Source organism: Falco naumanni, chromosome 7 (genome assembly GCF_017639655.2).
Source record: "Falco naumanni isolate bFalNau1 chromosome 7, bFalNau1.pat, whole genome shotgun sequence".
In the NCBI taxonomy this organism is placed as follows: Eukaryota; Metazoa; Chordata; class Aves; order Falconiformes; family Falconidae; genus Falco; species Falco naumanni.
Window position 1 is genome coordinate 56,883,628 of NC_054060.1, and position 25,675 is coordinate 56,909,302.

Here is a 25,675-nt window from a genome sequence, read left to right on the forward strand (position 1 = left end):
TTCTAACATAATGGGCTAAAGCTAGCAATGTGGAAAGCATGCCAGTCATTTGCATTAGGCGAGGATAACATAGATTTTACAAGTACTTGAAGAATATTGGTTTTACAGTGAGGGTGGTGAAACACAGGAACATGTTGCCCAGAGAGGTGGTAGATGCCCCCTCCCTGGAAACATTCAAGGTCAGGTTGGACAGGGTTCTAAGCAACCTGATCTACTTGAAGATGTCCCTGCTTATTGCAGGGGAGTGGATAAAATGACCTTTAAATGTCCCTTCCAACCCAAACTAGTCTTGATTCTATGGTAAAAGTTGAAAAGGTACTCAATCTCAAAATGGTTCTTGCTAAAAACATTTAAATTTTACCATGTGGTAAGTCCAGCATTTTTTATGTCTGACACTATATGAGGAAGTGATAATTTATTTTTTGTGTGTTCATAACAGATAATTAATATTGGGCCTTTCTGCAAAATTATCATGGATTTCATTTAACAATAGTGATTCCTTTCCTGGAGTTATCTTGAGGCAGGATAGCTTTGCTGTGCTCTGGCTCACTGACTGTATCTAGAAGACATTTTCATTGATTCAAAAGGTGACAGAACTGTTGGGATTGAAAGACCTGTTTCTGATTGATGGTTAATCAATCTTGAACCAAATCAGAAGAAAAAACAAAGGCTGCCAGCTGGGTGGTCCTCTTTCAGTCCTTATCATATGTGGCTGTGTGAGGTTGATTTCTTTATATCCCACCAGCCAATATAGTCTCTTTTTGTAGGTGATTACAGCTACGTCTAGGATGGTGTAGTGCCAGAAAACATTCCCAGCTGTCAGCATTCTCTGTTCTGTCCTATGCAGTTCCCTCTTGCAGCACTTTGTGCAGTTTTCAGGAGGGTTTGGGGCTGGGCAGATAGCAGGTCACTTAGGTCAGACTCCCATTTGCATCAGGTATACATGTTTTCTTCAGTGCTTGTTGAAACCTTATTGCACAGCCTTGGGGTCATGATCACCTCCTTGAAATTACTGGTTTTACCATTGACTTAGTATGGAGTCAGAATTTTCTTTAATCCTGTTCCAAATTCAAAGTATTTCTTGCATTTCTTGTACTGATTAGTGTTTGCCTAGAACAGATTAATAAGTTCAGTATCAAAATCATCACCATAGAATCCCATACCTACAGAGGACAGTATATGTGAAAGAAGAGAGCTCCAAAAACCATGCAGATCTTAATGATCCACCTGCAAGTGTCCCCAGTCCAGATTCAATGTGTTAATGGCTTTTCTTTAACACTCTCCTATGGCATCCCTGTAGGCTACAAGCATGACCTTCTGCAGTCAAGCTGCTACTGCATGCAGCTATTGAAAACTCTTTAGTTGAACCCCAGAATACAAGAAGTAGCAACCTCTTTTGTCAGATGCTTTATAAATGTGTGTGTGTATATATATAACTTTTTTTTTTTTTTTTTTTTTAGTAGGGCATTTAGGGAAATATATCACCAAGTTAGTACCTCTTACTTTCACAAAAGCAAACGAAGGTTTACTTGGTGACCCTTAGTTAATAATTATGTTAGCTAAAGCAGAATCAGTATATTTGTCTTAGCTAAATGTGGTTCTTTAGAGCTAAAATTATGTGCATACAGCTTACCTAACAGTGTATATATGACAAACTTACTTTCTATGGTGCATCCATTTGACTACCTCATCTACACACTGCCCACCCAATGTCAGCACTAAGACGACCACTGTCATGCATATCCTTGGGCAGACTTAAATAGCTTGCTTTATTTTAATTGACATGTCAGAGAAATGTTCGTTTTAAACACTTAGAATTAAGCTTGGCCTAAAGTCTAAATTTAGCCCTGCAGCCATGATGAATGTGAAGACCAATCACTTTTATAAGGGTTTTGAAATGCTTTCACAGTTGCAAAGATAAGAGGAAATGCAGACTATAAAGTAGCAAATCTGGGTAAGAAGCTTCCAGTTTATGTTGCTCTTTTTCTGATTAAACTGCTTCTAATCTATTTCCTATAAACTTCTTCCAAGCTAGAATCACTGAATGCCAAACTTCTGTATTCTGCACCTTTTTAAAATTAAACTCTTGAGCAATGGGAGTGACAAGGAAAAGTTTACTAGACAAAGAAATTTTAATATATCTCTCAATAAAGTATGTCTAAATCGTTCTGCTGTTGCAAGCATTACATTTTAGCTTTATTGTCTTTTATGAACACTGATTAAATTTCCACTTGAAGCTGGTGTTTTAAGAATGGAAAATCATTCCAGAAGAATTTGAAATAGGAAAGATTAGCTGATTATTTAATTATTTAATGTAAGGGACTGTGCAATGAAGTTGTCTTCACCAACAACTCAATTAACCAGAGGTCCATTTAAATTCTGTGTTGCTGTTTCAAACAAGAGTGATGTGATTCACAGCTGCCTGGACACCTAGGATAAGATCAATTTTGTCTAACTGCCTAAAAGAAGTTAACTGTTTTGTTTAACCTAATGACCTAGGTTCTTTTTGTTGGGTGACAGACACCTCCGAGGGACCCTTCATCCTATAGTGTATTTTTAAATGGGATTAATAATCTTTTCGGAACAGAGGGCTATTTTTCATTAGATGTCCAGCTTTTTAACTGTTAAACTACATGAGAATAATTTCGTCCCAAAATTAAAATAAAATCTGTAATTGGTGCAAACCATTGGTTTTGAATTTGAAATTTCATGTATTAAAAATGGTGTTTATAACACTCATGACTAATATTAATGAATCACTATAAATTCTTGTATAGTCCTCCTAGATGCAATCAAGTCAGAATTAAAACAGTAATTGTGAATAGTGTGAATTGTGCCATTCATTTCAAGGGGCATATCATTTTGGTAGATCTGCGCTGAAACCTAAAGCTGTCACTGCAGGTATCAGCCCTACTAACTGTTCTATGTCTTGATTCTTTTACAGAAGAACTCAGCTAGTAACTTTATTCTGCATCTTAAACAGCCTTAGTATTCTCTCTCTCATCTAGCTGCCACATTTTCTAGCCATTCTCAGACAGCTTGACAAAATTATATGTAAGTAACGAATACTCGGGTTCTGAAAATGTGGTGGTAGTATAAATTACATTAATTTTACACTTGAGTTTTTTGCAGTATATCTGATTACATTATTTTGTAAGGTAAAAATAATATATTTCATTAAGGAGCTGCAGAATTCAAGCCTTAAGAAATATATTAGGTCTTGAGTTTAACATGCCTATACAATTGATTTGTAACTATTTAACTGGAAAAAAAAAAAATCAGTCTAATCATTTTTAGCGCATGAGTTATATTCAGCCTGTAAACTCCTTATTATTCATACACAGAGGGATGTGTCCAATGATTAAGACCCCAAGGATTTGGTTGATAGAATAATCTGCATTTCTGAAGAAAAAATAAGCAGTAGGGTATTTAATTCTTTAAAGGAAAAGTTGTGATGCACGTCAAAGCATAACACTGACTCATAGTTTTAAAAACAGTTATCTGCTACTTGCTTTTCCATTGGCTGCTACACTCATATATCTATAATGTACAGTCTTGATCTAATAATTGCTAATTATGCAGTTGTTTATCAGCTCATTTGAAACATCCTGAAATTCAGTCTAGCTCAGCAAATTGCTGTGCTTAAGGCGTTTTTACATTCTAGGAAATTATAATATCCCCAGAAGGCAAAGAATTAATAATAAAAATCCTCTTTTGTAAAAGATTATCATTGCAGAGCAAATGGAGCAGATCTTCCCTATCTTAGTGCATTTAATATTCTCATTTTTTTCTATGAAAGTTTGATGGAAAGACTATGTGGGGATCACTGTTTTATTAACTTGTTAAGAGACAAATTTACTGAACCAGTGCAGCATATTGATTTCAATGTCTGCTATATGGAAAAGCAGCAATAGTAATGGATAACTTCTAGACATTTCCATAAGGAAACTAGCTCATTCTTTAGATGTTTCGTGATCTTGATTTATCTGTTTGGGCTGGCATTAATGATTAAAATTACTAGGATGCTTTTTTGTTTATTACTTAGAAGATTTTCCTGCCTTCCAAATGATTTCTTTCTAATATGCCCACCCTTATTGAATCCTTTGTAAAGGATTACAGAGGCAAATGCAAAGATTTTCTCATTCTATTGGAAACAATATTCTGGCCAGTAGATTTCAGGTTTGATAAGCAATAAACAGAAATTAGAACACTACCTGCTGCATATCTTTGATCAGTTATCAAACATTATTCAACTGATCAAGCAAGCAACCATCTCTGGGGTGGGAGAACTTAATATAATTCTTAAAATACATCAATTACAGATGGCTTGATCTAATAATCTTTGTAGCTACAAACATATAAATATCATACCTAAGATATGTAATGAGGACGAGAAAGGTAGCCATCAAAATAAATTGAGTTGCTATCCTCTAGGTACTTATCATGAAGTGTCTCAAGTGCATACACATACTTATGCACATTTTTTTGCTTGATTTTTTTTTTTTTTTTTTTGGGGGGGGGGGGGGGGGGCGTGAGGGGAATCTTTCTGCTTAATCTAGGAGTCCAGTGCTGGGCTCTGTATTTCCATTATTCATTTTGGCATTGCATGACTCAAGTATCATTAAAAAAATCTCAGAGAGTATGCAGACATCTGTGGTACTTCACCCTACAAAGTGAGTGATCCATGTAGGCAAGGGCTGAAGTCTTAGCAACGCAACTCAGAAACTAATATTCATATATCTGCACTCTTACCATAGTTTTGGACAAATAGAAAAGTTTGTAAGGTTTTTCTTCTCAGCTGACTATGTTGTATCTCTTAGGAGTCACAAGCTGCTTTCCACTAAGAAATCTTAACCATGTAGGGAAAGAGCCTTTGTATTAGGAGCAGTAAGACTACACAGTTAAGTGATTTACAGGAATTGATTGGGGGGTGGGGGGGGGGTGGGGGGAGGGGCAAGCCATCAGAAACATCTTCTGGAGATTTTTATCAAGCCTGACCTTAAAAATGGAAATGGTTTACCTCTGTAAGTTATACATGATGCCTTCTTTTCTATCAATAGTCTCAGCATGTTCAGTGACACATTTTGTGTGGAAGTGGTTTACTGCACTAGTTGATGAAGAATCTGTACCACAGCTAGTTGAAGTTTATATCCGAAGTTTCAAAAATATGAACAATTACTCCAGAAATAGATATAGATGTAGCATTCCCAAGTCACTAAAATTTACTTTTGATGTAAATTTAGATTGATATTTATTATTTTTATTTATATTATCAGCAAAGGATTTTTACAAGTAGCAGACTTGTGTGTTCCTATGGATATACAGTGACCTACTTTGTAGATGTGGACAGAACTGTGTCTGTGAAGGTATGTAAAGTGGGTCTGTAATGTAAAACGTAGTTTTACAAACTCTTATTGAGGGATGCATTGAAGCAGCATCTTTTGCATAAGCTCTCATATATACTAAGACAGTAACAGTTATTCAAGTGATCGCAAAGCATTTCACAAAGGCATGATGGAAAAAAATGGAAGTATGAAATTCAGAGACTGATTTTACAAAGCATCAAGAATTACAGTTGCTCTGAAACACGAAAATCAGGCACAAAGGTCTTGCCTAAGACTTAAGGAGACACATGTCTTTACAGCACTGGGAGCCCTTGCAAAATTGAATAAAGCATAACTCCATATGCATTATTGAAGCCAAAGGAAGTTGCCCAAGGACTTCCAGCAACTCAGTGGCAGAGCTGGCAATGGCATTCCTGCCCCTTGGTTCTTTTTGCTGGGTCCTTTCCCCTCAACCACCACCTCATCAGTACATTGCCTGAAATGTGAAATCATTTGTTTTTCCTGTATCAACGTTAAAATAAAATGTAAGGAGAACTGATTATGAAGAGATGATTCATTTGAGGAACACTGACAAGATCTGCTGTACGCAAGTGAGCCAGAAGCACTTTATGACACGTTCAGAACTTGGAGACTGAATTACAGTCTTAGTAATCATCAGTTCCCCTTCTTCTCTGTCATTTCTTTGTTTAATATATTGCATGGAAGAGACTTACCGTACAAGTTTTATAAGCTTGCAATAAAAATATAACAACTGTTGTATTAAATTATTTAAGTTGTAAACCATTGTAAAAAGCAGGAAAAGTTATATCGACATGGAGCCAGAAAAAATGATTATGATGGAGTATAAAATATATTGTGCTGATTACTACAGAATTTTTGCCCAGTTTAGCATATTGTAAATCTTCAATTGGTCTTAAGAATGAAACTGCGAGTAGATTTTTCTAAAGGATTGTGGCAAGTAGTTTAAGAAAAATGAAGCTAAAATCAGATTTGTAATTTAAAGACAAATCAGCAAAAATGTGGCAGCAAACAAAAAATATCTGAAAGGTCAAAGGAGAGAATAGTGGCGAAGCAAAGGATCAATGAATTCAAAACTTCCAGATTTCCCTTGAGAGAAAGCTAGAATTCTGGAGGAATAAATAAGCAACTTTTATATTTCAAGCAAGTAGATTATTATTTTATTCTCTTGTGCTATGCTTTACTAAAAAGAGATGTGCCAATAATTCTGAATCTGGAAGTACTGATGTTAGTGGCTTTTGAAAGTGCTAGATTTACCTAAATTAGTTGCTGAAATTAAAAATGGAAACATTTCCAGGAGGGCACAAATATATCTAGCATGAAGATCTGACTATACATGATAAGATCCAGTTAGTTTTCCTTTTTTCTGCCTCTGCCTCTTTGCTCTTGGTAAGTCAAAAATGGTGATGATGATGATGATGATAATAATAAATTAATAATAATAACAACAACAATAATAATCCTTTAGTATCTTCATGTTTCACCTTTTTGTCTTAGCAGATTTTTTAAGGCTTTAACGACCCTAAGTGTTCTTGTGGCAGGTTGCAGATGAGTTTTCTTTGCCCTGCAAAGTGATTTGGCAAAAATTCAGCTAGGCTGAGCACTGAGCATATTTTGTTGCCACCTTTTCTACCAACACGTGCTTTCTGCAAAAGAGAAAAAGAGGTGGTGGCCTGATTCTAATGAATCTTTCTAGAGCAATGTAATTGAAAAAATACCTTGAAAGGGAAGCCTTTGTAAAAAAAAAAAAAACCCAAAAAAAAAAAAAAAAAAAAAAACAACAACTATTCATTCAGCTAATGTAGTGTGGAAAATACTGGTAAGGCCACTCCAGCGATGATGTTCCTGGAGAGGAGTGGCTCCCAGTGAACAGATGCTGCTGGTTTTCCATAGCCTGTCCTTCTCACTACCGTGTTTTGCAATGCAGCAGGTATGATATTCCCTGACAAGTTAAGGCCCATGGCATAAAGTATCAGTGTTGACCAAAGAGAGGGCTGTGTGGGCATCTTTGCTTTGCTTTAAAACTGACATCTCTTCTTGAACAATTTGTTTCCCTCTAGCAGTACTGCAACATTGTTAAAACCAGATCTCATACCTCAGATCACATCTTTAAAACAGAAGGAGGCACAAGGATAGATCAAAAGCATGTTTCGCCGTGCCTTATAGTTTGGCCTTCTGTTTGTGGGAAAGATAAAGGTCACCCTTCCATCAGTCACACTTCATGTGTCTTGAAAGTGGTTAGAGCATCACATCCATTTTTCTTCTGAGCATTTTCAATTTCATTAATCCAGTATCTCTTTGAGGTAACATAGTTTTTCATGGAGATGTGGCTTAAGGCTCCAGAAGCAGAAATTCCTGTTGAAAGAGCCAATGTTCAAGCAGAACTGTCAGTGCTGCTGACTGACTGCTCACCTGTGGGTGCTGGCCCACTTGGGGGGTCTGGGGACTGGCCCACCTGGGGGAACCTGGAACCCCTAAGCCACACACCAGATGTGGGCAGCTTTTCCATTCACTGCTGGACTATGCTGTGTACTTTACCTGTCACCCACACAGCTATAAATCACAAAATGTACAAGAGTTACAGAAAGCAGAGCAGTTTGTATCATTCCAATAGGTCTTCTCCAAAAGTTTTTTTAAAAAAACAGGTGTTTAGGACCATGTATTTTGGTGATGAAACATTCTTCTTCTATATATATGTATATATACACTTTTGTGCAATAATTTAACTTTATTGCAGCCTTTTGTAATACACTTGCATAAAATATATAGTAATGTTTATTAAGCACTCATAAGACAGTCAGGTGTTATACTCCTTTGACAGGTATGATAGACTATTTTGGCATAAAGCCCACAGGTAGCTTTCAGATAACCTGTAAACCACCCCAGCTGTTGATGGTGGAAGAATAGCAGAGGCCTCTGAGCAGTGAAGTTGCTTGACAGCAGAGCAGGTGGAACACGTGCAGCAGTGCTCCTCTGGGGCTGTGATTTTAACTTCCAGAGATCCAGAAACAATCCAAGGAAAAGGATGACTGTGTTCTTGGCCACTGTGGTGGTGTTCGTAAGTGTGCTCACTGTGGTGTGCTCTCAAGAGGAAGAAGAAGTATATGGGTGGTCAGAATTTGGGGTCAGATGTTGGTTTTTCCACAAATCACCTTAACAAATCATACCATTTTAGCAGAGTTTTCTGTGACTCTGTTTCCTATCTGTTATACATTCCTTTCAGCTCTCTATTTTTCTGTGTTGATGGTAAACTTTTTGTGGTAGGCCTTGTGTGTTATTTAGTGTTTATTCAGTGCCTGATAAAATGATACGTGGGTCTGGCTGAAAGCTTTTATAACTTATGCTGTTAATAACTTCAAGTTAGAGCAAAAATGACTTGCAGCTCACGTCACTATGCGGCCGAGTTTCAGACCCTTTTTCTTTCATTTTGCTGTCGGTTGACACAGTTGAATGACTCTCCCAGTCTCCCGTTCCCAAATCTGTAACAAACTATGAGCTCACATTACACTGGAAGCACTAGCAGTGAGATTTATTTGTCATCCTTGGAGGCCATGAAGAGGAACAAAAGGCTTTCATCTCTCTCCCTTTCTTCCTTGACTGTAGGGAATAAGAAGGTACTGATACCTTGGGTTGCTGCCATACAGGATAAAAATCCAATTAATGTAAATCTGCCAGATCAAGGGGAGGTAGTTGTGTGGCTGCCAAGAGCCCACAAACTTCTGGGTGCATCATCAGCAACCTCTGGCAGCATGATTTCCCCATTAAAACAGAAGCTGGGTTTTGCTCCACCTCCACATGCTGGGTCTACCCTTCTTTTTAGCCTGCACCAGCTAATTTTGCATAAGTTGTCAGATGCAGCAATAATGAAAATTTAGTCATTTGTAGACTCACTCTAGGATTAAAGTAGTGACCTCATGATGAAAGGCAGTGAATGCCGTGACCACTCTTTGTTACCTCTTCCAGGCAGCTTTGATTAAACTGTGCTGTGAAGCCAGACCTGGATCAATATGAATGATCTTCATCAACCTAATAATGTATTTAAGATGTTCGGTGCACTTTTATCTGGTTTTATTACGATGAGTTGTTTACATTAGTGTAGCAGATTGATTTAAAGTTTCAGAGCTCTTTACAATGGTAAACATCTAGAAATAACCTCATTAGTCTGCACGTGATACTATATATATATATGTAATCTACTATGCAAGCACCTCAGAGGTGTAAATTAGCATAGCTACAATTTATAGCAGTTGAGAATCTGGCCTAGAAACTGAAAATGATTATTCCATCAGTGTTATTTTAAATGATCGCAGCTTAACTTGACATAAAGCAAGGACCATATGATCTTCCCCGTACCCCATCTAAGGATGCTTACCACAAAATCTTTTAGAAACCTTTTCTGGGTTTTGTAGACTAAATTCTCCCACCAGCAGATGTACGTGGTGTCCACTAGTTATATAAATATCTCTTCAGTCAGGCATTTCTGATGCACTGTGTCCAGTAAGATATTTCTTAAACCCATTGGTTTTGGAGACAGTTTAGCAGACTTGAATAAACGAACAAATGTGGAAGCTGTACCAAACATCATTTGGGGATGTCAAAGCACTTAACAAACATTGTTACAACCGAGTCCATGTGTAACCACTGAAGGACATATTTGCTTCAGTATGTCTCATGACAGCTTCTTTAAAAATATACTTAAGTGAATTTAACACTTGAGAAAGGTGCCAGATTGACAGGCCCCAGAGATAAAAGTTCTTGAATTACCAGCAGGCACAGCCGAGCTTCCCACACACACTGCCCCACCAGTGTCCCCAACCCTACCTGGAGGGCACAGCGACCAACTGTCCTGCAGCTTGCAAATCTGCGCCATCTTGTGCTCTTGGACTCTGGGCCAAGAGTCAGCAGCTGTAATGTGACCTAAAGGTGAAAAAGCAAGTTCCATAATTACTGCACAGGTGCTGTTGCAGTTGATCATTTTCACACCAAGTTTTCAATTAATCTGGGGGGTGGGGGAAAGTGCACATTTATCTGATTTTGCATACAACAAAAAATGCGTGTGTGAGCCTCTAGTGAATCCTGCAGTTTTATCTGTCCACATAGGCACATTCAGATGACCATACGAGAAAAAATGTGAAGTGCATTCTTAGATGCCTTTTGAAAAATGGGTCCTTACTGTTTCATATGTTTGTAATAATCTATTTCCATTCATAACTCATCCCTGCTTGGTGTCATTACAGCCCATCCTCCCCAGAGATCCTGAACACAGCTGGCATACAAGTTCAATAACCATCCACCCCATAAAGAGATTGGGTCATTACAGGGTTGAAATATAACACACAGGGAAAACAGGCTCGTGATCTTTGCACTCTGTCATGGTTTTAGAAAAAGCACAAGTTCTTCCCTGAGTGATTATACTCGGAAAGTTCAGTCCTCCGTTCTCTTTGAAATTATATTTAGACCTCACTGTGAGTACTGGAAGGGCATGCTTAAGTGTTTCTTTATTTAGTGCAGAAGGTTAATCACATTTTAAACAAAGGGGCACATTTATAACCTTGTATAGGCTGATTCTCAATCTCTATATAGGACACAGCTAAAAACAGAACACTGGAAAACAGAAAGCAAAGAGTTTTCATGCTCTGCTATTTTCTAAGCTATAGCTGGCAGCTTGATAGAATTATTGTGGAAGCTAAATCTTAATTGTTTCTACTGAGAAACAGCCATAACTAATATGCAGAGGAGCTCAGCAACATTTGTTTATCTTTTAGAGTCACATTTCTTTGTGCAACTTGCTGTTGATGCACTTGATAACATACCTAATTCGACTGGTGCTGTGTGTACTTTGGGAGGTAACTTCTGTATATCCCGAGAGAGTTAGGTGACGTGTAATTGTCTTAGGGATGGCATTGAGATTGAAATTGTAATTGTTATACATATTGGTATAAAACCTCATCTGATGATTACAGTTGCCTGATTTGCTTACCTCCTCAGCACTCCTGGTGCATCTGTCACACTGTAAAGCTTTGGGAAGAGTCCATACTAGCCTTCAAACTAAGCTGAAGTTCAGGTTTCAGAATTTTGGAGGAGGGTCAGGAGAGAAGGTATGCTTGGGAGAGGATGTTTTAAGATGGTAGCATCCATGAACTCTGCTTCAATACCTCACCTCATCCAGTCTCAGTTCTCCTGTGCAGGGTGTCCACTAGAAAAAAGGGATAGACTGGTTTAGGTCATCTTCTTCTTCGCAGGTTTCTTCTCTTTAGTATGTAGTTTCATGTTCTATCTAGTCTAGTTTCAAATATCCAGTGTAGCTAAGTCAGGTTTTGTTTTGGGCTGTGTTTTTTGTCTGCTTTTATTTGCATGTACCCCAATGACATTTTCATTTCAGTCGTTTTACTACATAGTTCGTAATTTTAGCTGTATCGTGTTATAAATTCCACTTCAATCTGCTGCTTATTACCTGCAAGTACTCCTAAGTCTTTTTTCATCAACCACCTTTTTAAGATTTTTGAGCTAGTAGCTGGCTTTTCACTTGCAGAAAAGCAAAAGGCTTTTCTTGTCTGCAAATAAAGAGGGAAGGAGGGGAATGCCAGGGACCTTCTCTTATAGAATGACAATACTCCCAGGAAAATGAGAGGAAGGGAAATAGATGTTTACCTGTTTTTCCTAAGATATGCAGTAACTTGGGCATCACTGAAAACATTATTTAGAAGCAAAGGCTTCCTAAATTTTGCCTACTCTGTTCTGAAGCTCTCTGGATGTGTCTCAGTTCATTAGTTTGAAAAGTCTTTATAGATGTGAAGTAATATTTTAATTTTGTTTAGAAAAGGCCGAAATTAGAATTCCATATTAGCAAAGGAAAGGAGAGGGGTTCTTTCATGACTGAGTTAAACAGAAGCCTTTAGAAGAATAGAAAGGGGTTGGTTCATTCCCATCTTCGTGTAACTTGAATTACAGGGTTTAGTAAGTGAAACGGATCATAAGCTAAACCCCGCAGAGTCCAGAAAGCTCTAATTAACGCCCACAGTGAGTAACTTTTCTGAAATTGGTCTTTAATCAAACTTTGCTCTGAAAACAAAACAAGGATCGTGGCAGCTTGATAAAAGAGACACATTGCCAAGGCTGACAGGCCCACAATCAAACCAGCACTAAAAATAACTGTTTTGTCTACTCATTTTCTTTCAGATGCTAAAAAAATGCATTAGCTGCAGTCTAAAAAAACTTCCATAGTTACTCAGCCAAGTGACTCAGCTCTAGAAAAGTGAGGGTCCTATAAATGTTAATGCCTTTCCTAATGATGAGTGGGCCCTCCTTCCTTCCCACACCCTCCCATCGAAGCAGAGGAACAGCAGAGAGGTTGGTGAGGCTGGGAGGGGAAGAGGCAACTTCTGGGTTCCTTCAGAGCTGGTTGTTTGAGGCCAGCTATCCCTCTCCTCTGGCTGCTGGTGGTGCAGAGCTCAGGCATCCTCACTGACTAGTTTGGATTAAGATAAGCCTGTCATTCATCTTTCTTGTATCTCCCATGAACAGTAAGGTCCACGGCTGCTAGCTTGTGCACACACAACTTCTCCTCACTGATTCTGAGGGCAGGAGTTGTCAGTAAGGCACACGGAAACACAGCTCATTTTCCTCTTCCTCTGCTCAGCTGTAGAAAGAGTTGCTTCAACTCCTGTGGGTACTTATCCAAACCTACGGTGACTTTCGTTATGTTTTCACCATAGCCTCCATAAAAACATTGCTAGCACTGTTTTTTCAGGTTCAGGATAGATTCTAAAGGGACAAGGATCCACTGCACAAACAGGACTAGCAGTAAAATATTAAAAAACCATAGTCTTCTCATTATAGCAGATTTTTATCTCAGTACAAGAAAGACATGGACCTGTTGGAGTGAGTCCGGAGGAGGGCCACGAAGATGCGCAGAGGGCTGGAGCACCTCTGCTGTGAGGACAGGCTGAGAGAGTTGGGGTTGTTCAGCCTGGAGAAGAGAAGGCTCCGGGGAGGCCTTATTGCATCCTTTCAATACTTAATAAAGTGCTTATAAGAAAGATGGGGACAGACTTTTTCATAGGACCTGTAGTGATACAACAAGATGTAAAGGTTTTAAGCTAAAAGAGGGTAGATGCAGACTAGATATACAGAAGATATTTTTTACTATGGGGATGGTGAAGCACTGAAGCCGTTTGCCCAGAGAGGTGGTAGATGCCCCCTCCCTGGAAACATTCAAGGTCAGGTTGGACGGGGCTCTGAGCAACCTGATCTACTTGAAGATGTCCCTGCTCATTGCAAGTGATGTTGGACTAAATGACCTTCAAAAGTCCCTTCCAACCCAGGATGCTCTATGATTCTATGATTTCATTCGCTGAATGATTAGCTGGATGAAGTGTTACCCTGTTTTGTACCTATCAGTGCCTACAACTCACAGTATTTTATGACCAAAATGTCAGTGTCCTATCAGTTTGGATTCTAACAAACATGTCCTTCACAGAAGAGGTTGCAATCATCTGAAATGGTTCTTTCGTGTTAGGGATGAGCTGAAAGAGGATGGCTAACTTTGGCTTTAGTGGTTCTGGTCCAGGCTGTATTTTAATCTGGTATGTGATTACTTGAAAAAGACTTTTTCATTGTTACAATTAAACTAATCTGGTGTGAAAAGCAGGAAGCCCTTCAGTATAGATGGGTCCATAAGTGCAAGACAAACTGAAATGAAATGCGACAAAAACCTTGGAGATACATTTTTATGGCATAATTGTTTGCAAATACAGACATGCAGATTTCACTGGCTGCTTTGGTATCTGACCAGGCATGTGTTTGTAGAGACCTGAGTTCCAAATGCAACTGTAACTCCTTCTGTAATTTCTTTTTTTGTTATTGTTTTTTTGGGGGGAAGGGTGGTTATGTATACTTTAGAAATAGGCCTGAAACAGTAAATTGGGTGTGTGTATGTGTGTGGGGGGGTGTGTGTGTGTGTGAGGGAGGGGTGTTAAGTCTAAATCATGCCAGTTACTTTTTAAATTTTTTTAAACAAATATTATTATGTATTTACCATTCAACAGGAAAGCTCATTCATCAGTTGTTGACTTAGAAAGAAGGGAGAGAAATCTAGACACAGCTTAAGAAGTCTTCACAACACAGACTGGATTTTCAAAGTTATATAGCAAAGAACACAAATTCCTTTATTGTCATAGTTTCAAAAACTGGTTTAAGTAATCACAGGTTTAAAGCAGTTTCACAGCCTTATCCAAATTCGTATTGGCCATTTGTCTCATATATCATGGCAACAGACTTCTGCAATTCAAAGCAGCTGCTTAACTCATATTCAGATAAATATCCCAGGCCAGAATGATTGAAGTGCATCATCAGTATTGCATGAAGGAGCTTATATCATCTCTAAAGTGTGCTTAATGTGATCTGCCAAAAGCTGCCACCAAACTCCCCTTGTTACCAGTCCTTAACAAAACTCAGTTACACCCTGATCATCATTAGAAGTATGCAAATCATCGCTATCCTGACATTATAAATAAGTCAGGATAAATAAGGCAAAGACAGACTAGAACTCACTCAAAACCAGAAGGACCAAGGGAAATCAGCGTAATAACCAGGATAAATAATCAGGAGTGGTTGGCCTCCAAAGCAAGATCCATTTCCATTCTCCTAAGTTTAGTTATTGTTCATTTCACTCCTTTTGTGGATATGAATATTTCCCACTTGGGAAAAAAAATTAAGACTTATTTCAAATTTCTGTAATTTTTGAATAAATTTATAAAAACATTGACTAATCTTGGCCACTTTTCTTTGGCCACAAAGACAAATCTTTGGCCACTTTTCCCTGGAACTGGTAGGCTCTTAGTATTTTTGAAGATTAGCTGATATGTTTTGAAAGTGGAAACACAACCATTTACAAGGTGTTGCTTCCATTTTTGCTGTGGGCAGAGTGGTTTTGAAAACCCTGTCCCTTAACAGGGAAATGACCAATATGACCAACGTGAAATAACGTGATCGAGAATACTGAAGAAAATGATGAGGTACCATGTGAAAAGCCAAGTACTGAATTATGCAAAATGTCCACGTTATTGTCATTTAAAATATTCACAGCTGCAACAAAAAATCAGCACAAAATCATATTTGCAAAGGTACTCACTTTTATATTCCAATAGTATATTTTTCTTTGCTGGGCTCAATTTTATTTTGCACAAAAAGGTATTAATTAAAATGAAGCAAGCGAATTGTACAGGTTTCATTTTAAAATCTTATATCCCACTACATCATTTTATATCATCTGAAGTAAAAGTGTGGGGAAAAAACCTGAATTGTAAAAACTGGCAATTTTTTTAAAGCATGTTTTCCTTCCTTGCTATGGTTGTAAACCACAGAGACAGTCAGCTGAATGTTTAAGAAAGGGAGGGGGTCTCCAGTTCCTCATGTTTCGCCTTTTCATTGCACTGCCTGATCATTTAAGACAGAAGCTTGTTCCAGACAGCTTTAATTAAACTATGCTGTGAAACTGTATATAGATCAATGGAAGTGATCCATAACAAGAGGCTAATCATGTATTTAACAGTGTTCAGTCCAGTTCAATCACCTTCTACCATTTCTGTGGCTTTACATTCATGTGGCAAAGCCCTGAATGTGTATATGTATTTTTTAATCCATCTCATTAGTGACCATATGCTTTGGCTTCAAGGGAGACAAGATCTGTCTGCAATCTGCCAGGGATTTAGGGACATCAATAATTTGTGAATAGTCATGTTGGTACTGGTCGAAGGGTTAAGTGTTCTGCACACCAGGGGCACATCTTTTGGGACCGGAACTCTTAGTCAACTGTTAGGAACCTGATCCCCTGTGACGCATCTTTTCAAAGTACATGCTGCATGTCAGATCTCTGCAGCTGAAGCAATGGAGCTTTATTAGCTCAGGGATTTAAAAACCTGCTCTAAGCAATGTAACAATATCTTTTGGTTAAAAAGTGAAGGAAAGATAGTAGTTGTAATATGAAAGTGATTTTTTTATGTGCTGAGCTAAATATGATCATCCTTTTTGTTACTATTTTCCTTTTCAATATAAACTATTAGATTACTCCTCCCCTGCAAATATCCAGTGAAGCAAGAGTACCCCAGCAATAATGGGGAACTGATTTTGGAAACATAAGTAGATTCTGTGGCCTCACCTCATACTGCCTAAATCCTGCTGAAGCCAATGACAGCACAGATGTAAAAATCGTCTTCCTAATGTTTTGGAATGGCCCTTGAGGGGCTCCCAGGGCACTGTTTTCTCTACTTAATGTGAAAAGCACCTTTAAAAACAATAGCTTACGGTGTTAGGTTGTGCCATGTTATATGGAAGGGCTGCAAAGTCAGTGTGAGAGATCATCAAATTATTGGATCTCAGTGTCATGTCCTTACAGAGGAATGGCAGAAACAGATTGTAATGCCAGAACTTTTGGTGAGAAAGACTTGGAATTCTTGTTGTTCATTTTAAGTTTTGGCTATGTCCATATCCCTCAGCTGTACCCAGGTCAGTAAAAAAATGCCATAGTGGTGCAGAAAGAGACTCTGTATGGAACCTGTGCCCAGAACTTCTGCCGATCGGTTGGGGTTCAGTGGGATACATCTTACAGGATGAAGCTTGCCTGCTTTCAGCAAATTTCTTGTAGTAATAATAATTAATGGGAACCGTCACAGGAAATGAAAACATGCAGAATACACATCAGTTGTTTGCTGCTTGCTCATCAGCTGGTTTTGTTTGTACTTTAATAAATGTTCTGTATCAGGACAGAATAAGTAACTCCAAGATCTACATCAATCATATGTAGCTCATGACTGAGGCTCTTATTTATCTAAAAGCATAATTTACATAAGTAAAAAAATATAGATTTTGATTTATTAGTGTCACATCATTAAAAATATACAGTTAGCATTGGAGGATTTAGAGTAATTTATTATAGCAGGTAAAATATATAGCTGTCAAATTTTGGATTGTGTCAGCTATGATTACCTAGGCCACCACAGATTTACTAATTGTGTATTGTCTTCTGTGGGACCTTAGAGTACAATTTTGCTGTTTTAGAAGACCCAGTCTCCTCTTTCCAGAGGAAATTTCCATAAGCAGACTTTTATCCACAATTTTTTAATATATAAAGATGCATGTCTAAGGTAGAATGCTTTCATATGAAACTATTTGATTTATAAGTATGATAAAACATTTAGAGGCATATGTCCCAGATTTTCATCCACATTTCAATTATACGTGTAGGCTTTGCTGCAGCAGTTTGCATTTGCAGTAGAAAAGGTGGTGGTCTTTTGGAAAGGTTGCTCTTTCTGGCTGGCAACCAGGTCCTCTAGGGCAGGTTCAAAAGTAAATGTTTATGGCTATTTTGGCCACCTCAAAAAAACAGAGGAATGGAGTTATATTTCCAGTTAACCTCACTTTCAAATTCTCCCTTTGAAATTAATAGCTGGTTTTGTTATGGTAGCTCTTAGCACTGTTTCACAGCTTTTAGGCCTGTGAAAAAGTTAAAGACTAAAATTATATTTTCACAATTTTAATTGAGGAAAAAGGGAAATGTAATTTTAATCGGGTAGAATCGGTGATTCTTGAAGTGGCTTGCCTTCGCCCACTTCTGCTTAATGCCCGGTGAGCCAGCACAGCTATAAAGTTTTCTGAAGTCAAAGCTGAGAATGAAAATGTTAGCTGATGCTTAATTACTGGGTCACTTACTGATGAGTATCTGCAATACATAACCTGACTACCTTTTTACACACAATGTCAAGTCCTCTGACCTTTCCGCTGACTGTTGATCTTTGGATCACCCTTGCCTGTTTTCACCTCTAGTGTCAATGATACCAATACGAAAGGAAGTCAGCAGAACTTGAAAGACTGGTACTGTCTTTGCAATATTTTGTAGGTAGCAGAGCCTGTATTACATTACTTTGTGCTACTGCTGCCAGGTAACAAGACAGAAGATTTTTGGCTTCAGTGAATACAATTGCAGAATTCCTGTTTTATCCTGGATAAGGTAACACTTCAACTGAACTGCCTATTCACAGTATCACAGGCAGTGATGCCAAAAAAAACCCTCTGACAGTCTTCAAGTTCTGCCCTCTTTACACTTTCTCCAACCAAGATTGCTTAGTGTTATAAAGAATTGCCATAATCATAGAAGCTGCAGACAGAAATAACTTAATGAAACCAAAACCTATGCAGACCATACCTTACCATTAGGAAACTGTCTTTTGTAGGGTCATTTGGAGAGTTTTCAGCAGTCTTCTTTCAGGGTTCTGTGTGGCTGGATTTCTAGCATGTCCATTCCCTGCAACATGACCAAAAATGTCTTGATACTGAGGTTTAAATTTTCCATTCTGTAGTTTTCTTCCATATTCTACTAACTAGATCTTCTCTATTATTAATTCTGTTCCCGTAAAGGACTTGAAATTTACAAACTTCTGCCACACATACCAGTCTCTTTAAAGCTCTTTATAGCTAGATTCTGTATTCTTAGCAGTTTGAATCTCTCTATAATTCTAAATATTCAGTCGTATATGTTGCCATCCCTGTACTTCCTCCATTATATCTTCAGCATGGCATACTTCTACTGATTTCAAATGGAAATCATGTTCATAATGTTTTTAAAAATGTCTCCTTTTAACTTCTAGTAGATTGATGCACCACAGTGGGACTTGAGAACAGAATTTCGTTTACAGACAACTACGTGCTGATCATCCCAATATCAAGTATGACAAAGAACTGAATTTCAACTAGCCTTTAGTTATTTTTACTACCTGCACTTAGTTTCAGGTTGCTGTGTCTGTAACCAGCAGACCACTCACTCACTCACTCAAGGTTGAGAAACATGCTTTTAACTGTGTTGCTGAATTATGGCCTTAGGCAACGTGTAACGTTAATCTCAAATTAGTCAACAAGGAGGTGGGAGATGATGATTTTTCCTTCTATATAAAGTGAAAACTTCAGAGTTGTGTTTCACTTCCTTTTGTTGCTTGCCACTCCACAATAACTTTCAAAAAATGTATTTAGAAATCATTTTTAAGAGATAACACAAAATAGAAAATGAGACCGAAAGGATTCATTAATTGTTTTGTTTCTATTTTAGGACTGCAAGAACATCTTGAAAAATATTTGGACAAGAAGAAACCAGCTCTGATTTTAGTGCCTGTGGTGGATTTACCTGGCAAGGAGGTTATTCATATATCGTGCTGGCTAAGCTAGCAATTTAACAGAGATGAGCTGATACCAAAACACGCATTCAATCCAGGAGAGAACAAAGAAAAGAGTTGATCATAACTGTGTTAGATACTTTCATTAAGCTATATTGTTTGATTTAAGCAAAGTCATATTTAGCTTTTTAATGATGCCTCACGATATGTGACAGTGCCTGCTTTGTATGAACAATAAAGGTTTCTCTACAAATTATTGTGCTTTTTTCTCACTTATTTTTAGATCTGTTCTGGTAGTAGCAGGTAGTCTTTAGGAGATGTCATTTGCTCTGATTACAGTTGTTCTTTTGTTTGATATATTTAGGCCTGGTTACAATAAACTGATTATAACTTCAGATCTTTTGGATGAAGATGAAACCAGAGTATTAGCTCCAATACTGCTTTAAAGACTTGATTCCTTTCAATTCTGTTATGAATTTACTGGCTTCTGTCCAACTCCTGAAGACTTTATTTGTGGCCAGATTTTAACCCTTATCTTGCAACAGGAAAGAATTATTCCAGGGGTATTCAGGATGCACATTTTACCAAAGCAAACAATAGAGATGATGGCCACACTGTAGGATCTGCCATCTTGCTTTCTGGGGCAATAGCGGGTATCTTTGTGCTTTACATCTGGTAGACAGCTCTTATTAAAGAGATACCAGTATCCCCCACTTCAGAAGACTTGAGTCTTCTCCAGAAAATCAACATGAGTTCTAGCACTACTTTCATTAAAACAATCTCAAACCACAGTCAGCTGTGTGTCACCTGCTCCTATCAATTTCATTGCAACTGATATTTTACTCATAAGATCAATACAGGAGAGAATGCCTTTTGGACTTTGCTTGAGGCAGTAAGGCACTGTAGAGAAATATTTTCAGACAAAGGCTATAAAGTTACACCTTCAAGAAAGAGTATCAAACCTTTTCCTTGCCTCTGTTCTCCATCTATATATTCTCATATCTTCTCTTCCAGTGTGTGTGCACTATAGCTACATGGCCAGCACTCCAGTTGTCTTTCTCTTACACCACTGTGTACCTGAGGTACCACTACAAAAGTCAACTGCATGGCAGTATGTTTACGTTACGGTTACTATGAGGTGGACTTAGCACTCCAGTTTTATTTTCTTACCCACAAATATGCACTTGGCAGTAGCTGATACAAAACCAGTGACTAAAGGTAAGAGGATCTTCCTCTGTTAGATGCTTTGCATGTCCAGCATACTATGGTGATGATTACTTGAAAACAGAAACTGTTACATGTTAAATCCTCAATATTACATCAAGTAATACAGCAGAGCTGCCATACTCTTCAATAAGAATCACTCTTTCCACAGTTATTCAAATATTTTAGAAGGTGGAAGGTAAAAAGCTTTTTATATACCAGTGTATAAATACATGGAGGTATTAAATTAAATTTCTTAATAGAAAACGGAAGAATCTGTTAACAATACAGTAGTTCATTAACATTCTGTATCATTTTTATGTTAAATGTATTTGATCCTTGTTCTTTCCTATGACCAGAAAAGAACTTGTTAATACTTGGATATGCCTGTTTTGTTTGAATTCCACTGTTTTAGAAGGCTAAATTATTTTCTTACTTTTCCCTGGAAATACAAGTATTTTATTTCTCTCGGTGTGGAGTGCCCACAGACCAGACGCACAAGCTGGACTGAAACAGAAGAGAAGGAGACTACTTTCAGAGAGCTGAGGACGAAGCTTAATTTTTCATCTATTTGAAGCCAAAGAGATGGTATAGTTTGACTGTCTCCTGTAGCAGTCATGTTTTTCATAGGGAGTTTAAAAAAGATACCGAAACATGTTGATCTTGGCTTTTGTACTGTGCTGCATATTTTAACATGACAGGATTTTTGCTCCTAAAGAAACCAGCTTTTCCTGCAAGTTTTCCTGCAAGACTCGTGACTCAAACTATCTTTTTCCCCAGTAAAGGTGCATTGAAAAACGATAACACAATGCATTGGTCCGTAAAAGTATGATCTTCTTTTTTGTCTCAACAGAAAGCAAACCTTTTCCTTTTTTGAGACAACCTGAACTTCAATGGGCTTACTTTGTGAATAGCTAAAGAATACTTTGCTGACTTTTTCTCCTTGAGAGGCTTCATGCAGCTTCTACGTGGTGTGAGTAACTAAAACTATAAGCTGGGTCTGCAGTGTTTTAAGTATGAACAAGGCAATTTCTTCAACATTGATATGCAAGGTAGGTGAGTAAAGTGCTGCTCCAGATAGAGACCTAAGACTTTTATAATAGAAAAAAATAACATAACACCATTTTATCTGCCTTATGCTGTCACACTTTCGTCATAATTACTGGGTCCTACTGTGAATAAGTTGTTTCACAGAGCTCTTTTTCACTTTCTTTGTAACAGAAGTGCTAGCTGAAGATGGGAGGTGGGGAGATAGGCGCACACACACACATGCACACACACATACAGGTGTTTTAGTGAAAAGATGGAAAGACATCTAATACCCAAAATTTACAGATGCAGGGTTTGTTTGGTTTGGTTTAGGTTTTTTTTCCCCCCACGATTATCTTTGTTGAGTGGGAAAAAAAACAGCAGGTTTTAATCTTAAGACTGTAAATTCACATCTGTGCTAAGACACCAGTTTTGAGGACTCTCTGTATTACAAAAATTCTTCTGTTTCTCTGATTTTTACTAAGCCTGCAGGAAAATGTTTTGTATGCATATTACAACACGAAAAGTTGGCTGATCTAGGTTCCAGCACTCAGAATACAGAAAGGCTATGTAATAGGTGGGAAAATGTCTTTAAAAATGTAACCTTAGGTTTTATTTTTAACTTCTTTGCTGTAACAAGTGTTAGAATATGGCTTGCACATCTTTTCTTCTTTTTTTTTTTCCAAAAGAAATCTGTCTTGTTATAGTTCTCTGTGACAGTAAAATGTTGTCTCCTGCCTCCTTTAAAAATCTCTGTATGTCAATTTCTTTAGTTGTTTGAAAGCACGTTAAAGTGAACTGGCCAAATAGGACTGTAAGACCAAAACTGATTTAATAACTTTGCATTTTACTCATTTCAAAACCCAGTGATGGCTACAGTACCAGTGAGTCCTTACAATGCACATGGCTAAGCTGCTATAAAGGCACCAGAGCTGATCTTCCTAAATAGATTTTAAAATGACATTGAGATATTTTAAGCAGAGATTATTTAATTTTTTTTCCCTGTGAGTTTTATAGTTAGGTGATTCGGGAGCTGATTTGTTACACCAGATAGCACGGGTGCATCTTTCCTCTTAGACTTCCGAAGTCTGACAGGCATTGGAAGCAGGATGTCTCCTGAGTATTAGAGAGGTGATCTGAAGCAGCTCTTCTCCTTCAAGGACATCCTGTTCATTATCTCCTGTCTATGTGCAGTACTCTAGTCAATCAAAATACAGTGACTGAATAAAACTTTTATTTCAAATAAATTAATGCATTGATTTAATAAAAGGTTTGTACTGCATGCTATAACAGTTCTCTAAATGAACACTGAAATCCTAAAATACAGAAACTTTTCATGTGTCCAAGTTAAATCTCTGTTACTTCTTTCAGGATGAGTTTGCTGCAGCAAACCTAGTTTATTCTGCCTCTTAAAGTAAAACTGTTCTGAGCTCTCTGAGTACTAACTGGCACTTATTATGTAAGTAACCTCCTTTTACTATTATAAATGTCTGGCATTGGGAATACATATTAAGAATATTTGACAATTTACTAATTTATGATCTCTTTAGTTGTATTTTAATATTTTTGGCAAGCCAGCCTGTGTTGATGTATTAGCCAAACATTCAAAATACAGACTTGAGATCTTGAAAGCTTCTTTTTTTCAACTTTCATCTGAACACTGAATATTTTTGACATATTTTAAATTTTAATTTTAAAAAACAGACTGGGTACCTGCGAACTGAACCCGTATGTTACATGCAAGTGCCCTTTTACTGATGACTCACTGCTCACAATCTCTTGGCTTTGACTTCTGTTGGATTAATTCACGGCTAGAATTTGCCTGTGGTTTCCTGCTTTTCTCATTTTTTAGAGCAATGTCTGCTTTTTCCCCGTATTCCCAAGTAGAGAGGTTGGTCTGAGGAAATTCTCACAGGATATGTCACTGGAAGCAGTCTCCCTGTCATTGCCTTGACTCTCCATTTCATTTGCAATGTTTGAAAACCATTTCTTGGATATGTCTGCTCATTCTCCACTTCCTATTATATTGCTATTTGTGATTTTATTATTTAATCTTAAATCACTTTTAAATACTGTTTGCATAATTTAATCCAGTTGACAAGACTTACTGTCCACAGTAAAAACAGGATGTGCTCAAAATAGGTCAGATCTCACTTCTGCTTTTCCCAGCTTTCAGAGATTCCAGCTCTTCTCTAAATTATCCAGATCTCCAGTTCAGAGACGTTTCAGAACAAAAAGATAAGCTGAACTAAATGCCCTGAACAAATTTACAGCTGTCCCTATCTACTAACCTCTTAGGGGACACCAAAGCCAGGAGGCATGGGTTAGGATCATGCCACCCCTTTCCTGGGTAGTTTAAGCATATCCATTAGTTTTCTTGGGCCTCTATTTCCATATTTGTATGTGTTCTCACCCTTTTAAAGATGTTGGCAAAGAGATGCTATGTTGTACTCATACAACCTGGAATAACAAAAAGTTTAGACTGAGTGAGCAGCACACGAGAGTGTGAAAGTAATGTTGTAGTGGGAACCAGAATGAATGTGATCACAGATAGCGATTTGCATGAGCACAATCTGGAGAGCTTTTCTCTCACCACACTGCCTGCAGCAGTCTCAGATCACAGGAGAAGTCTGTAATACATCTAGTAACATTAATGATATGTTTTACAGCATGATTCATCCCCAATGATCCCAAAGTGCTTTACAAGTCCATTGCATAAAACGTGCTTGGGCCATCGCTAGGACACCCACGAGGCCTCCCCTGCAGGTGTGGATGTAGGCAGGTCTCTGCGGTTGTGTTGCTGGCAGAAGAGCTCCTCCGCTCTCTGCAGTCCCCTGAGCAGGGGTATTTGCTTTGGCAGAAGCGCAGTTACCGCCGAGAGATTTCAGCCTCAAAGCCACATCACCAGGCAGCTAACATTATTACTTTGTTAGTCATGAGAAGACTTGTTCCACTTTAGATTTTGCCATGATAGAGGGGGAAAACTCCCTTCTGGGCTCTGTCAGGCAACAGCCTATATTCTCATTCTGCAGCTCCTACTACTGACAGCTGTTGACAGTACTCTATAACCATAACATCTATGGTACATCAAATTATTGCCATACCCCCACTTTAAAAGAAAGACATCGTTTGCCTGAGATAGGAGTTGTGACATTGCATTAGAGGTGAAAGTTCACGCGAGCATTGCTTCACCTTCTCCGATTCCTGTGATTTTGTCGGTAGCTGCGTTGACAGTAGTTTATTTTGTTGCTTATAGAAGAACAGAGGTCCAGAAGGAAGAAGTACATTTCTCTGATGTAAGAGTTATCTCGTTGCAACAAAGTTCAGTCCTACTCCCACACAGACCCAACCGTTCTGCAGCAAGACCCAGATACATGCAAATGTAGAGCCTTTTGTAACTGAACCAAATTTCCACAGCTCCAGAGCCGGATCTGTTAAGGTTCAAAGCAGGAGGTGTTAAATGATATGAAATAATAGAAAAGAAACACAGACAAGAAGTCAGTGCCAAAGGAATGGTATCATTAGGAACCGGTGAGGGAGCCAAGCTAAAAAGGCAAATGGGTCTAGGAAACTGAGGGGTTTATTCTGTATTTATAAGATGTCTTTGAAGGAACGGACCCTGGACTGCCTTCTCACTGTTGCTAGTTGTAACTGTAAAAGATTAACGTATGAAGAACAAAAAGGAATAAATAAGAGTTTCCAGGAAAGAGATCCAGAAGTTTACTTTAGAATGCATCTCACGTCCTTTCAACAAGGTATAAAATGGTAAATGATTTGACTACTTACTGTGTGCTTTGGTCTGGCATCCGAAGGTAATATGCAAGAGGAGCCACCAGCTGTGTGCCATCCTGCTGTTAGGGGACATTTCTCCTGGGCACTGCCACAAGGGACCTGGCTAATAGGTCTTGACTGGAGGGC

General features: G+C 38.1%; 1 protein-coding gene across 4 annotated transcripts in view; it reads left to right on the forward strand.

Moving 5' to 3' along the window:
* DPH6 (diphthamine biosynthesis 6) overlaps positions 1 to 19,778 on the forward strand; it is a 210,330-nt gene extending 190,552 nt beyond the window's left edge. For all 4 annotated transcript variants that reach the window (XM_040601797.1, XM_040601798.1, XM_040601799.1 and 1 more), the window contains one exon: positions 19,462 to 19,778. In XM_040601797.1, coding sequence (XP_040457731.1) covers positions 19,462 to 19,577 — 116 coding nt within the window. In that variant the 3' untranslated portion in view covers positions 19,578 to 19,778. The remainder of the gene's footprint in view (positions 1 to 19,461) is intronic.
* The last annotated feature ends 5,897 nt before the right edge of the window (positions 19,779 to 25,675 follow it).